Here is a 15,096-nt window from a genome sequence, read left to right on the forward strand (position 1 = left end):
GTTTGAGGATGGCCTGGGCCACATGGGGAGACCCTGTCTCAAACCAGGGTGTGAGTGTCTCTATCAGAACGTTACTGACATTTGGGGCCGGGTAATAGCTTGTTGTAGGAACTGCATTCTAGTGTAGCTCCACAGAAACTGTGTCTCAAAGCCTCAGCGGTCTCTACCAGCCATGTGCCCGTAACACCCCCACCCCAACCCCCAAACCACAATAATTAAAAAAAAGTCTCCCTACGTTGCCCCTGATTGAAAGACACTGCTTAGACAGGTAAACGTGCCTATTGTGGGGACAGGAGCCGTGAGGCTTGAGTTCTTGCCGCAGAAGGTCTGCCGTGGTGAGCGTTGATGAGCATCGTGTAGAAACAGTGGAGACGCTCAAAGATAGCATATGTGCTCGAAATACATTTCAGAGCTTGCTTGCTCTCCCGCTCTCCCTCTCCAAAGACTGCAGTGCCTCCTGGTCTTTGCCTCCGCGTATTCCACCTCCCTGCTCGATCGCAGGAGGAGAATGAGGCTAGAGATCCTGGTCCCACACCAGCCCTCACCTGCAGAACCCTGGCCCCAGCTGTGAGCACCCTGCACTGCTGGGCTCCCCCGCCATTGGCTTAGGTCCCGGGAGCATCTGTGGACTCCCTCCCACTCCACGTGCCCACTGAGCCCCCACCACCCTCCAGCTCCCCAAACCCGGGTGCCCCCCCACTGGAGAGGGGGAAGCAGCAGGTGTTGATGCTAATCAGCGTTCACAGCCCAGAACTGCAGTCGCTCCCAGGCTCACACACTCCCCAAAATTAAACACTCATTATACAAAATTAATTGACATTAATTAGCAAAAATTAAAACTTTAAACACAGCAAGGCGCTTTGGGGGGAGGAGTGGAGCAGGCAGGCTCTGCATTTGTCCCCCCCACATTTCCCACCACCCACCTACCACCCCCAAGTCTCCCCATTTCCATCATGAAGCAGGGCTGGAGGACTTCAAGCCAGATCTATATCTGTACAGCACCGTGAGCCCGGGCCTGGCCTGTGAGTCCCAGTTAAGGAGCAGGGTAGCCGTACCAACCACCGTCATCTACAGCTTATCTAAGGATCCAGGGACACCTTCTCGGCCATAGGTCCCCAGGAGCTCAGTTGAGACAAGGGAGAGGTATGGCTACATGACACACTCTGCTCTCCATTTGCTCCCCTGACTCCCTGCCCCTCCCCCCCCACGTCTCTGGGTACCTAACACTCAGGCACCACGGCCTTTCCACTCTGTCCCCCTTTGCCGTGTGACCTCAGTTAAGTCACCATCGCTCTCTGAGCTTGTGTTCTGTTTATATGATGAGGGGGCGATGCTGGGTGAGCCCAGCGGTCTGCTCTGTCACCTGCTGTTGTGGATGGAAATCTCTTGGTTTGCTCCAGTGAGACATGAGGGACTAAATATGGGAAGTGGCATTTAAAAGCATATTAGGGCCCCTGGGACTGAGCTGCTGGTGGTGGAACATCAGGCCCCATGGGGACACATCTCAGGGACAGAGACCTTTCAGGGTGCACATCTGCTTCCCTGCCTAGAGACCCTCCCCAGAAGAGGTGAGCAGCGCCCTCTATAGGTGGCAGCCCCCAAAGCCTTCACCATTTCCACCTATTACTTTTGGTCTATACTTCTGGAGTGTCCAAGGGTCTTGGTTAAAAGCACAACAGAGAGTCAGGAGGTGGTGGCGCACGCCTTTAATCCCAGCACTTGGGAGGCAGAGGCAGATGGACCTCTGTGAGTGTGAGGCCAGCCTGGTCTACGAAGCTACACAGAAAAACCCTGTCTGGGAAAAGGAAAAAAAAAAAAAAAAAAAAAAAAACAAGCACAGCAGACTACTCCACCTTTCTGCTTTCACAGAACTCTTGGGGGCTGGAGGGTGGAACCATGTAGGAAGCCATCCATGTCTCACTACACCTCTCTGTATTCCTCTCTCCCCAGCCAGTGCCAATATCTGCAACGTGGTCCTGATGCGGTATGGGGAGCTAGAGGAAGGGATTGATGTCCTGGATGCTGATGGCAACCTCGTGGGCTCCTCAAAGATCGCAGCCAGACATGTGGGTTTCCCAAGGGCTACGCCCTGCCAAGAATGGATTGGTGTTCTCGTACATAGCCTGTGCATTCCTTGAGATCTTCTGGTCACAGAACCGTGGCTTGGTTCTTTAGGTGTCTCCTCCTCCTCCTTCCAGTCCCCAGTGCCTGTCTGTGTGAGCCCTGGGCCTCAGAGTCTGTTCTCAGTCAGGCTTGTTCTGGATAGTTCTTCCCTGCTCTTCAGCATCCCCCCTCCTCTAGTCTCCACTGTGAAATGTCCCCATTTCTTTGTCCCAGCCCCTCAGGGCACAGCTCCTCTGAGGAGGTGTTAATTGGAGAGGGCAGAGGAGCCTCCCCAGGGCTTTCTCTCCATGCCCTAGGCCTTCACATCCCCGTGGCTTGTGAATGGAAAGCTGTAGTCAGTGGTATGTGGCTGCCATCTTGCTGGAGAGTGAGTGCTGGGGGGTCAGGATGCTGTCACCCCTGCAAATGGTTCCTTGTAAGGCCCTCTTCAGTAGCCCTGCCCACTGTATTTTTCATACACACACACACACACACACACACACACACACACACACACACACACACAGTCTTGTGCTTCCTCAGGCTTCCGTTGATGATGGTTGGTGATTTGTCCTACTGTCCTGGGTTCTAGCCTGTGCTTTGTGGGAATGTAACAAGGGGTCAGCTGTGAGGGGATAAAACATCACAATGTTCCAGTCTCTGTGGCTCATCACGTGGAGACCGAGATGGTACCCTATACACAGGACCTTACTGACAAGCCTCTGATCTTCTCTTCCTTCTTCATCCAGCTCAGGGAAGTCAGGGCCCATCTAGAGCCTGTAAGGGGCCAGGGATGGATGCCATGCCAGCACTACACTGTTTCCTGCCCTGGCTCTAGGCCTTTACACCTTCCCCCAGCTGCTCTGGGGCCTGAAAAGACCCTCTCTTGTCCCTTCCTGAAGATGGCTATAGAAGGATCAAGTTTCAGGGAGAAACCAGCCCCCAGTCCATCATCAGAGAGAATCTACCCTCAGGCTCCTACTCTATCCCAACCCCATCCTTTCAGAGTGCCCTGTGAGGAGAACAGAGGTGACAACCCTTCCCAAAAGCCCTCTAGGTAGGTCACCCAGCTCCCTTGTAGCCCCAGACTTCTTTCAACCTTGCTTGAGAGACATCTCCTTGGAGAGACTTGGAGATCTGTGAGCTGTGAGCCATTCCTGAACATTCCTCTAAGGACAGGAACCTTTAGTCAAAGGGACTCGGTAGTGTCTGTCCAAACACACATTGCCACTTAGCTAGTCCTTACACTATGCCTCCCAGGGTTCTGCAGGAGTCCCCGTCCCCACTGGATCCTGAGAATGACCAGCCAAAGCTCATGCCTCTTACAAAGCTGACCTTTTCTCACTGAGGCTCATCAGGGCTGGGGGATGTAGCTCAGTTAACAGAATCCTTACCGAGCATACACAAAATCCAGGGGTGCTGGCTCAGGCATGTAATCTCAGCACGCAGGAGGGGAAGGCAAGAGAACTCTAGGTCGAGAATCCTCAGCTACATAGTTCAGGGCCAGCCTTGGCTATTCAAAGAAAAATAAAAAAGACTTAGAGTCAGAAGACAAAAGGTCTTATAGATGTTTGTCTTTAAGGGGTGCAGTTTTAAAAAGTAACCCCCAGCTTCAGCCAGCTTGGGAGCCCCCTGGCTTTGTAGGCCCAGTAATTTGTTCTGGCTCTGTTTTGACACTATCTTAGGCCCTCTGTGTTCTGTTCTCCCAACTCGGATCTCTGCTCACCCAGGCTGGGGAGGCTGTCCTCTACCACCCCTCCCCCATGTAGAGAGTCTGCTCTTTTCAAACACTTGTGGGTGAGGGTGGGGCAGTGTTGTCTGGTATCTGCAATCCAGCTCTGTGTGCACTGCTGTGAGCCAGGGCTGCCAGATGTGCTGAACAGCAGTGCACACACCTCAGATTCCGGGTGGGATTTGCTTCCCTGGTGGCTGTTCCCAGCCCCTAGCCCCCCTCTCACCCCAGCCTGTCCCCATCCTCAGGCCCTGCTGGAGACAGCACTGACACGTGTGGTCCTGCCTATGCCCATCCTGGTGCTTCCCCCGATCGTCATGTCCATGCTGGAGAAGTAAGTCAGGCTGTGGGAACAGAGGGGATACTGGGGACTGACCTATGGGACCGGAGGCAAAGGTAGGGGAGCCATGGCAACCTACCTGGTGTGTTCCTGGGGTTAGAAAGCACCCACTCTGTCTTCTGCTGTACTGGACAGTGGTGTTGAAACTCATGACTTTTCCCATGCAAACTGGCTGGTGCCCAATGCCTCCAGGGCACCCGTGCATAAGCATGGTTCTGCCTTGGTGGAGGGGGCAGAATAGCTGGTGCTTTTGGTAGGAACCCGTGTGACCCTGTGAGTGTAAGTGTGTGTGCATGCACACACACACGCTGTTAGTAAGCAGGCCCAGCCTACTGTGGAGATAGTCTGAGATAGGAAACCTAGATGTTCAGCCTCACTGAGTCTCTACTTACAACTACAACAGTAGCCTGACCGTGGCTCACTCTTGTCATTCAGAAGATGAGGCAGAATTGCCATGAGTTTGAGATAACATGGGATACACAATGAATTCTAGCCAGCCTGGGCTACATTGTTAAGAACTTGTCTCCAAAAAATGAACAAAGAAGCAAAGAAGTGGGCTGGAAGTGGTGGCAGGTGCCTTTATCCCAAGCACTTAGGAAACAGAGGCATATGGATCTCTGTGAGTTCAAAGCCACCTGTCTTTAAAAAAAGCCAATAAATTACTTACAATAAAGAAAAACTGGAACAATAATAATCTCCTTGGCTCCCTCAGAGGAAGATCAAAGGACAACTGTTTGTCATGTCACTGTTCGCATAATACAGCGAGCACTACAATAATAATATAGAGGGCTTCCGTACTTATTTGTAGGATGGTGAAGGCTAGAGTGCAGCTGGGAAAAGGCTGAACAGGGAAGGAGGGAAGAACCAGGGTCCACCTGCATATGGAGGCCTGGAAGGTCTGGGGAGGGGCAGGGAAGGGCCCTGGGTGGAGGGAGGCACAGAGCGTGTCTGGTGCATGCGTGTGCTGGTGAGCAGGTGGCCACGCCTGGGTCTTGGTCACCTGGCTTGCGGAGACCCTCTAGGATCCAGCATGCGTGAAGGAGAACATGCCCTTTGGGGCAAACAGATGAGGGTTCTGTGTGCCCATCAGAGAGGCCCTCCAGTCCCAGAAATGGGCAGAGCCCCTGTGTGAGCACTGAGATTAAAAACTGTTCATCTGGAACTCAGAAGGCTGAAGCAGAAGGATTGCTGTAAGTTTGAAGGTAGCCTGGACTACATAGTGAGTTCCAGCCTAGGCTAAAATATGAGACCTTGCTTAAAAACACATTAAGAAAGGAGGAAGGGAAGGGGAGAGGAGGAGAGGAAAGGGAAGGGAAGGAGAAAAAAAGTCAACTTAGCATGAAACTTACAACAAATAAACAAGACCAAAAGTAGATTTGAGGAGAGCAATCCTTTGTATTCCTGGCCTTGTATATAGCCCTCTCCTGAGCTGAGGCTGTCCCCAAATACCAGTGACTGCAAGTACAGACTTGTAGAGCAGGAGCAGGTGAAGAGGGTACAGTTTTCCTCAGTGGAGTGGGGAAGCATGGAGGGTGCTCACGGAATACTGGTTAGTCACCTGTCTCTTGTGCAAGTCTGGTGGGACAGAGCCCTCACCTGGCAGATTAGGTAGAGACATTTTCTTATACACACAGGCATCAAAGGACATTGGAAGCCAGCGAAGGCCAGCCAAGCGTAGGATTTGCTGAAAACTAAGGCTCAGGAAAAGCTGCTGAGGGAGAATGGAGTCTCATTTGCCCAGACAAGTGTTACAAAGCAGCTAGGAACCCAGAAGCCCTTCGCTCTGGGTTTTATGGCCTGAGAGAACGTGGCTTGTTGGGATAAGTTAGGCTAACCCATTGCAGACAGCAGGAGCTGCTCCTACCCTCCTCTGTCTGAGCACCCTCAGCACCCAGCACCGTTCACAGGTACCTGACAGGTGCATGCAGGAGCAGGTAGACAGCTGGTTCAGCCAAGGCCAGCCAGAGGCTCATCCTTTGCCATGAATTTTCTGGAGAGGAACATGACCCATGCCACCTTCCCAGTTTGCATAGGAACTGAGTTTGTAAAGCGTTGAAGGAGGGTTGCTTTGTTGGTTTACATTAGTTTTAGAAGTTATGGGAGGTGGCATGGGGATTATTTTGGCTCTGAACCCTCCCTAGCCTAGTGTCTAGAGCACTGCATGGCCTGCCTCATCCCAGGTGCCAAGGAAGCCCCAGGGTGGGGTAATAAGTCAGTAGTCTGGTACTCCATGAAGCTTACTAAATAGTTGATTCTTTCTGGGGGTTCCCAGGGTGATTTTGAGGGAGAAGAGTCCGGTCCTGGTTCCCTCGGGGATATTAAGATGGATAAGACCCAGTTTGTACACACAAAGGTTTATTGATCTCTCACACTATAAAACCAAGGGACTGGGTGACAGGAAAGGCAGGGCACTGAAGCTTTTCCAGCCTCAGTTTCCCACATAGAAAATGAGGACTCTGTTGTCTTCTTGCTCTTCCAGGCTTGGCATCTGGCACCATCCGGCATCTCTTTCCTGTAGGGTGGGCAGCTGTGCTGTCCGGAGTTCTTTGGTGCAAGATTTCAGGGCTCCTGGGAGGGGCACCCCGCCCTCTGTAGCCAGGTTGTGTGGGGAAGTCTGGATGGCCAGGGCGGAAAGACAAAAGCACACTTACAAAGCAGACTTGCAAATTAATGGAGCGCAAAGTAGGGCTGCTCAGCAAGTGCTGAAGGAATGCACAGCAATGGGGGGGGGGACCAGCTGTTGTGTGGCAGTCGGGTGGGACCCGCCCCGCTTGCCTCTGGCCTCAGTCTATCCTCTCTGGCAGGAGCACTGGGGTCTGGAGCCTGAGCCTCCAGCTAGGATTAGACAGAGGGAAAGAAGTGTGTGCTCCATTGTCTCTGGCCCTGGGATCAAAAGAAGTCTGAAGTTCCAAGTAGAGGGACCTCCACATATGCTGGAAGCATCCTCTCTCCTCCCCTACCCAGACCCCATACTCCATACCTTCCCTGAAGCCCCTATCAGCCAGCAAGCTGGGTTCAGATCCAGGGCTGGGGGGCCCACAGATGTAATCCATCATTGCGGAGACAGGTGCCAATGTAGGGACAGAAGGGCTATAGTTTCTCCCCAAGTCCTGCAACCCTGGCTCAGGATACATTGGAGGAGTGTACCTGGGTGGGTGGAAGCTGGCTGGAGGTCCTGGCCCCACCCATGGTGGATCCCTGAGTCCGCTCCCCCAGCTCCTTAGCTGCCTGTGATCCGGGTCTTTCCTTTTTCCAGGCATTCGCACATCTCTCCATCTGCATATTTTAACTCCCCCAGCTGCCTTTCCAATCCCTGCCTGCCATTTCCCTCTTCTCCCCTCCCCCTTCCTGCTGTGTTTTCTCTTGGGGGCTCTGGAACAGACTCCCCAGGCTTCCCCAAAGGTTGCAGCCCTGGGGCTCCCTGGACCCACTTGCCAGCAAAGAACTTAAGCCAGCTTCCCTTGAGAGAAGTCAAGGTCACAACCTCCATGGATGGGAGTTTGTCCAACATTACTTCCAGGAAGTCCTAGAGGACCTGTCTCCCTTCCCTGCTCTAGGTGACCCTTAGGGCTCTGCCTCCAGGAACCCTACACCCACCCACTGAGAATTGCTACAGAACCAAGAAGACAGCCCTGAGTGAGTCCCAGACATGAGAGGTTGGCCAGAGCTGCAAGCTTCACAGGACTGGTCTTGGCCTCATTCCAACCCCTGTGACTCCAGGGGAAGCCTGTGAGGCCTTGGGCTAACATAGACTGGAGGGATAATGAGATGCTGTTCCTCTGGGAGTTGAGCTTGGTTTCAGCACCTTTGTCTTGCTCCTCTTATTCCTTGGAAGACCCCCTACCCCAACCCCCAGTAATTGCACGTAGCCTTTAGCCTTTATCCAGCATCCACAAAAAGCGTGGAGTCCAGGCCAGTCAAGAGGGCAAGAGGAGAATCCACCTGCCAGGATTCCCATCCTCTGTGCAGATAACGGCAGTACCAGCTAAGATGCTGCACACCTACCTGCTGCTGAGCTGGCTGACCTTTGGATTTGCCTAGAGTGGATAAGCAGTTGGGTCCTGGTAACACCTGAGTGCGAACATGGAAAGGCAGCCGCCTCTCCAAAGTGTGATCTGTAGCTTCATGAATGCCAGTTCCTGGGTCTAATGCCAGCTGAAGGAGGGTCCCATGGAATCAAGAGCCCCTGGGAATTGACACTTTTAACTAGAACATTCCAGTATGCACTACAGGTCTGAGAACTGCCTCTCAATTGTGCTGCCTGCTGGGGGCCACGTATTCTTGAGTTTGCCCCAGAAGGGAAGGGTGAAGGGGTTTGCCTGTCCCCAACACTGGGACCCTGACCCAAAGGGAGGGTCAGTTAGTCAGTTTCCCCTTAATTGGAACAAATATCTGAGATAACTTAGAAAACATTTATTTTGGCTCTCTGACATCCAGCGTTAGCCCTGGGGCTACAGGCCAACACGGCGTGAATAGGTGACCAACACGGCATGAATAGGTGGCAGAGCAACCTGGTTCCTTTATAGAGTGAAAAAGGGAGTATGAGAGGGACTGGAAATTCTTTATGCTTCTGAAGGGCACCCACCTCAGTGAACCGAAGACCTCCCCCTGGACCCTAGCTCTTAGTTTCAAACCTTTAATGTGTGGCAATTTGAAGACACTTAAGATCTAGACTGTGTACAGCAAGGGCCTCTCCTCTAAGACTGGGCCCAGGCTGCTCCAGTTAGGGAGGGGTAAGATCCTGTTTATAATCTGTCACTGGGGCTGGCCATGTGAGGTCACTGCTGTGGCCACTGAGGTCAGGTTTACTGCCCACTTGATATCTCTGGCAGATGATCCAGGTATTCATCCTGCTGGAATTGCCAGGTCTTCATGGGTAGAATGCCATAGATCTTGCCAAATAGTGTTTTCTGTTAAGTGTGGTGAATAGGTAGGTGCTCGTCAGCTGGGGTGGTCCCCACTCCGTCCAAAGAACTCATTCAAACTCTGCACACTTGAAGGGAGGTTTTTCACACTTCTCTCCTGTTCAGAAATCACTCCCCCCCAAAATCTGCCCTAGGGAGTGGAGGGGCTAGGAGCAGCTCAGGGTAATAGTTACCACAAGAGTCCTCCGGGCAGCTGCCTGGAGAGTTACCCTTAGCCGTGTCTGCTCTTCCCATGGCTCTTGAATGAAAGAGGCAGTCAATGGGATGTCTTCAGTTCCTCTCCCTGATCAAGTGCATGCGTTTGGGTATGCACATGTGTGTTTACCCACAAGTGTATTCTGTGTCTTCTCCCTGGATGGCACATACTGGAGTTTCCCTGCTGTTGAGTACATCTAAAGGCCATCTCACATGCTTACATGTTTCTCCAGGAGCCAGGGTGACAGTCTCTTCTGCTCCCCGCTGCCCCAGGTCTAGATGGGTGTCCCACTGTAAGAATTTGATTATAATTTAAGTGGCCGAGGGTTCCTTGCTGGGTCCAGGCGTGTTCTTCATAGCTGGGTGTGGAGAAAGTAACTAGTGAAATCCCCAAAGATAGTGAGTGCCCACTTTTCTACTTAGCTAGAGAAGCACTGGGCTGTAGGACCTGCTTCCCCGGGCCCTGAGGGAGCATGGGGCCCAGCTTGGCAGCTCATAGGCACCCAGCCCAGGCCATGCACCTCATGTGAGTGACCCTCCTTCTCTCCACAGGACAGCTCTCTTGCAGGCACGCCCGCGCCTACTCCTGCCTGTGCAGAGCCTCGTGTGCCTGGCAGCCTTCGGCCTGGCCCTGCCACTGGCCATCAGCCTTTTCCCGCAGATGTCAGAGGTCAGTGGGGATAAAGGGCAGGGCAGGGAGGAGTCGTTTATTAACAAAGACTTAACTGGTACTGACTGCCAGTATTGAGCCAGGCTCTGTGGTGAGAACCATGAAGGAAGCCAGGTGTGACGGTTCATGTCTGTAATCCCAACTTTTTAGGTGATGTCTGTGTGGGGTGGAGGAAATGAGGCAGGAGGACTGCTGTGAGTCTCAGGCCAACCTGAGCTACAAAGTCGTTGGAGAACAGCCTAAGCTACAGAGTGAGATTTTTCTTAAATAATAACGATAATACATAAATAAAGGAAAACAAGGAATGAGACTGGCCCAGGCTTAGACCTTTCTCAAGCAGCAACATGAGGGTTTTGTAGAGTAGCAAATAAAGTTCAAGGAAGGCTAGGGTGGTAGAAATTGAGGTAGCAGAGCAAACCTGAAGGGCAGAGGGGCTTCCCTGGGGCCTGGAAGCTGGATTGGAGTTGGCCCACTGAGCAGGGGCTTTGGGGACACTCAGGATAGGGTCAGGGTTCTGAGGTAAGTCAGCGCGTGACATTTGATACCTGAATGAAGTCTGTCCCGTGAGCAATAGTGGGGAGAGATGAGGTAAGGCAGGTAAAGCCGGAGGTCCCGAGTGGTACTGGGAACTTGGAGGCTGAAGCAGGGGAGATGGCATCCAAAGGGTTGCACAAAGAATTCTTGATTGTGAACGGATGGTCTCCATGGCTGCTTCTTGAAGCTGAGTTGGAGCTCTGGAGAGGCAACCATCAGGAAGCTGTGGCGGGCGTCCAGTGAGAGATGATGGCGTCTTGGACCAGGCTGTTGGCAGTGGGCATTGAGAAGTGGGGCCATTGTGAGGGTGGGGCAGCCGCTTCCTCGGGATTTTCGTGAAGAACTGCGTGTGGTGGGAGGAGAAGGGAGCCTGCAGGGTGTTTGCCTGGCTTTCTGGTTTTGAAACCAGAAGGAAGATGTAGTCATGTTGTCACAAGATGGAGATGCGAAGAGGGGAGGGTTGAGGCAGGGCAGAGAGTTGAGTCAGTCAGACCTGTGGGTGGGAGGAGCCTGTGGACCAGTGTCTCCGGCCACAGGGACAGGATGGAGGCCACCAGGCAAGGGCTGAGGCAGGCTCACTGAGGTTAGAGAGTGCCCCTTGTCCTTAACTATAAAAGCAAACCGTATCCCCATTGGTGGAGTGTGTGGCTTGGTGGTGGGGAGCTGCAACAGACCTCTAGAGCTTTTATTTGTTTTTGAAAATGGAGGGGAAGAAATCCTGTATGCATGCAAAATGGAAACACCAGGAGAGAACAAAGGATTTCAGGGGAGAGGCAAAGTCCATGAAGAGACAAAAGGACTAGTGCATAGAGCAAGGGACCAGCCTTGGCAGGGGCGAGCCCTGTGTTCATGGCACAGGTGGAGCAGGGGCGCAGATAGCAGATGCAGTTGTCGATGGAGAGCACAGGTGATGACAAGTTAGAAGCAAAGAACAACCTCTGCTTAGAGCAGCTGAGACTGTGGCTAGAGAGGGCCACTTCTGAATGAGTGATTTTAGGACAGGCCCTGCATCAAGCAGTTGCCCAAATGGAGGATGGAGGGAAAGCCAGGGTTCCTGTGGCAAAGTGGCAACAGGGGTTTAGTGAAGCCCAAGGCCTTAGTGTAGAAGCTGGAGTCACTATCTCTCCTAAGCCTTGAAGTTTGGGACACTCAAGGTTGGAAACCTGGCCTGCAGTTCCTTGTGCCCTCAGGTCTCTTCCAACCCTAGGAAAGCTGAGTCTGGGAATCCCCAATGGAGCCCAGGGCTGTAGGCACCTATAAGCCCTGGAGATGGGGCAGGGGTTACTCTGAGGTCTCTGGGGCACCATTGTGCTGGAATCTCTGCCTGTGGAGAGAGGATCCAACACAGAGACCCAGGTCACCAGATCAGAAGCTGTCCTAGCTGGAAAGTGTCATCCCCATGTATCATCTTCCAGGCTTTGTTGGAAAACCGGGCTGAGAATAGCCATGGATGGAACCAGTCCTCAGTCGCAGAAGCCAGTGTTGATATGAGGGGACACTCTGGAGGTCATACCCCAGTACAGAGAGGGGTCTAGTCAGTTGCTTCAAGAGGCTCTCTACTCAAGGACCAGAATCTTCTGTCCCCCTTGCCTGCTAAAATAAATGTGGGCATTAGTGCTTCTGGATGTCTAGCCTAATTTGTCTTACCACAACCCAAACCTCTTATAGGTTGGGAGGAATTGTATGAGGTCTTTGTCCTTCAGAAGGGAGGGCAGTAACATGCTCTTTAGAACTCCCTGCTCAGCTGTGCCTTCCCCAGCAGGGTTCAGGCCAACCCAGATATTATAGTATTCAAGGCCTGTCTGCAACCCAAGGCACCATCAGCCAATTGGTTGGGAGGCCCTCACTCCTTCCTTCACCCTCTCAATTAATTCTAACGAGGTGCTGCTTTTGCAGTACAGGGATCATGTCTCACATCCCAGAAGCCAGGGGAATTCGCCATATGAGTCTGGACTTGCTTGAGTTGACCCAACCTTGCCAAAAATCACCAAGGCTGTCAACAGAAGTAATCGCTGAAGTACTAATTAATTAACTAGGAGACTTGGAGACCAAGTTCAGGAACCGGTGCCTAGGATGACTAGCTTGCTGTGACTGGTGTGGTGGCTGACTCTGTAACCCCAGAACTTGAGGAAGAACTTCCATTTCCCCTTCCATGCATGGAAGAGAGCTTTGCTCTTTTCAAATGAGTGTTTATGCTTATTGAAATGGCATCAAGGTCAACTTGCAAATAGTAATTATAGCTACCTTGACTTGAGGTCACATGTTAGGTCTCTGCCTGCCTTGTATTTTAAGGTCTTCAAGTATAGTTAAGTATCAAGAGATGTTACCGGGCCAGAGGTCATTGACAGCTCTGGGGAGAGATTTGGCTGGAGTCACAGAACCTTTGGTGGAGGGACTCTAGCTAGCCGGAGTATGGCAGACATGGCTGTGTCAGGCCTTGCCCTTCCCCCATCCCCTCTGCCTTGCTAAAAACCATTAGATTACATTCCTAAAGCTAGAAAATAATGTCCATTCCTTTATTTGGCCACTTCCTCCTCCTTCTGAGACTGACCGCCAAGGTCCAGCTATCAAAGGGCCCCTTTTGGCTTCCCTAATTAAGACGCCCAATCAAAATTAAACCCCTCATCCTAACACAGGGTTTCCCCTTTTGTCCTCATAAACTGCCACTTCCCTATGTGCCAGGTCTGTCTCCTCTCTATCCAGGCAGTCCTTTGTCCCTCTGGGACAAGCATGCCTTCCCCTGCCCTTGGTCCCTTTCCCTTATCCCTGTCCTCTATCGCCCACTTTTGTGTCTTATCCCCTGCCCTCTGTCCCTGTGGGGCAAATAATCTCCTTTGTGCTGAGAACTTGGTCTTGGGTGTCTTGTGCCCAATATGGATCCTCTCATTTGGTGCACTGAAGGGAATGAAGGAGGAGAAAGAAAGGTCGAGCTTAACTAGAGGTGGGGAGGGAACCCACAGGGAGAGCCAAGGATGAGGACAAGGGAAGAGGGGAGGGAGCTTTGAGATGGGCACAGCAAAGAATGTTTTCCTGCTTACAAATGAGGCCACTGAGGCAGCTAAAGGTTAAGCATGTTGTCCATGGTCCATGTTGGTCATAAGAGAGTCAGCTTGCCCAGACAGGGTCCCGTCACACTCTCCAGCCTGCCCACACCTTGCTGTGAGAAGAGGGATCAAGCATGTGCCTCAGACTGCATGCTGCTTATTTATCAGTAGAACAAAACTGCCCTCCTCTAGACCTCCTTCATATCTACAGGGACCTTCTGTGGGGGTATCTCTTTGTTTTCTAACACAGAACTGGACAGGGTGGAGGTATCTAGGAGGCCAATGGGTAGGATCTGGAATAAACTCTGAACTTGGGTATGAGAACTAGGTCCAAGCTCCTGCTGACCCTCAAACTCACTGACTGGACAGGGAGAATAGGATCTTTTCTTGACCTGCAGGGTATGGGTATAGTGGAACATTGGCTAGACAGTAGTATCCCTAGAATAAGTCTCTGCCCCATGGCCTCCTATGAAGACTAGGCTACTCCCTTATGACTGGGACAGTCTTCTCATGGCTTCTAATCACCAGAACATGTGTTGTGGTATTGAAAACAAAGTTAGTAATTAAATGTCCCTGGGTGTGGTGACTCAAACCTGTCCTTGGGAAGCAGAAGGAGGGGTATCCCCACAAATTCAAGGCCAGCCTCATTTACATAGCAAGTTATAGGCCAGCTAGGTTCACACAGGGGGATCCTGGGTCTGAAAAAAACAAAACAAGCAAGTAGAGTAAAACTGAGTTTGATATCATACACCTGAGCCTAAAGGATCAGGGATTCAAAGCCATCCTTGGCTACACAATGAGTTTGAACCCAGTTTGGGCTACATGAGACCTTGTCTCAAAAAATGCTGAAATAAAGTCATGCGAGGGTGGCAGTTACGATGGAGGTAAGGTCCGGTGCTGAGCTGTGGCTTTCTCTAAGGCCCCTGAGGGAGGTTGTGGAGGGCTCCGTGGTTGAAAAGGTCCTGATTTTGGGTGGCCTTTCAGGCCCTGTCCATTGTGAACATTAGACCTCTGAACAAGGCAGACGTGGTCACCTCTATCACTCTGCCCCGTCTGCATGTACACTGTGGCGTAGACTCTCCTGGGGGAACATCCAGAGTCCAATCTTTGGGTCCATGGGCTTGGCTGTAACTGGAGTCTGGATTGGGCAATGGAGAATACCCTTCCTATTCTGACAGCCGGTGTTCTCTACCTGGGAATGTTTCCAACCCAGCAGTTTAATGAACCTCAGGTCTCCCAGGGAGCAAGAAGCAGTGCCCTGGCCAAGCCTCTGTCACCCTTGCCTCTGTCTTTCTTAATTCCTTGAGTCCTCTGGGACTCTCCCATATCCAGGCTCTCCCCTCCCCCTCTGCTCCCTGGAGAGCTAGGGGGCTAGGGAAAGGGGCTGCTGTACAAGCGGAGCTATTGTTCCACAATCTGGTTTTGTCCTCATCTTGTTGGCAGGCGGCAGGAGAGGAGCGAAAGGTTAATGAGGCGCTGTGAACGGGGGACTGCAGCGGGCGGGCGCAGGCTTGGTGACAGGGAGCTAATTAGGAGCAGTTTAACAGGAGGAA

General features: G+C 52.1%; 1 protein-coding gene across 5 annotated transcripts in view; it reads left to right on the top strand.

Moving 5' to 3' along the window:
• Positions 1-15,096, top strand: part of Sfxn5 (sideroflexin 5) — a 116,896-nt gene that overhangs the window by 89,972 nt on the left and 11,828 nt on the right. For 3 of the 5 annotated variants that reach the window (XM_040737321.1, XM_040737320.1, XM_040737322.1), the window contains exons 11-13: positions 1,951-2,066; positions 4,084-4,169; positions 9,848-9,965. In XM_040737321.1, coding sequence (XP_040593255.1) covers positions 1,951-2,066; positions 4,084-4,169; positions 9,848-9,965 — 320 coding nt within the window. The remainder of the gene's footprint in view (positions 1-1,950; positions 2,067-4,083; positions 4,170-9,847; positions 9,966-15,096) is intronic. The other 2 variants (XM_040737323.1, XM_040737324.1) reach the window with 2 other exon arrangements.

Source organism: Mesocricetus auratus, unplaced genomic scaffold, assembly GCF_017639785.1.
Source record: "Mesocricetus auratus isolate SY011 unplaced genomic scaffold, BCM_Maur_2.0 Super-Scaffold_100676, whole genome shotgun sequence".
In the NCBI taxonomy this organism is placed as follows: domain Eukaryota; kingdom Metazoa; phylum Chordata; class Mammalia; order Rodentia; family Cricetidae; genus Mesocricetus; species Mesocricetus auratus.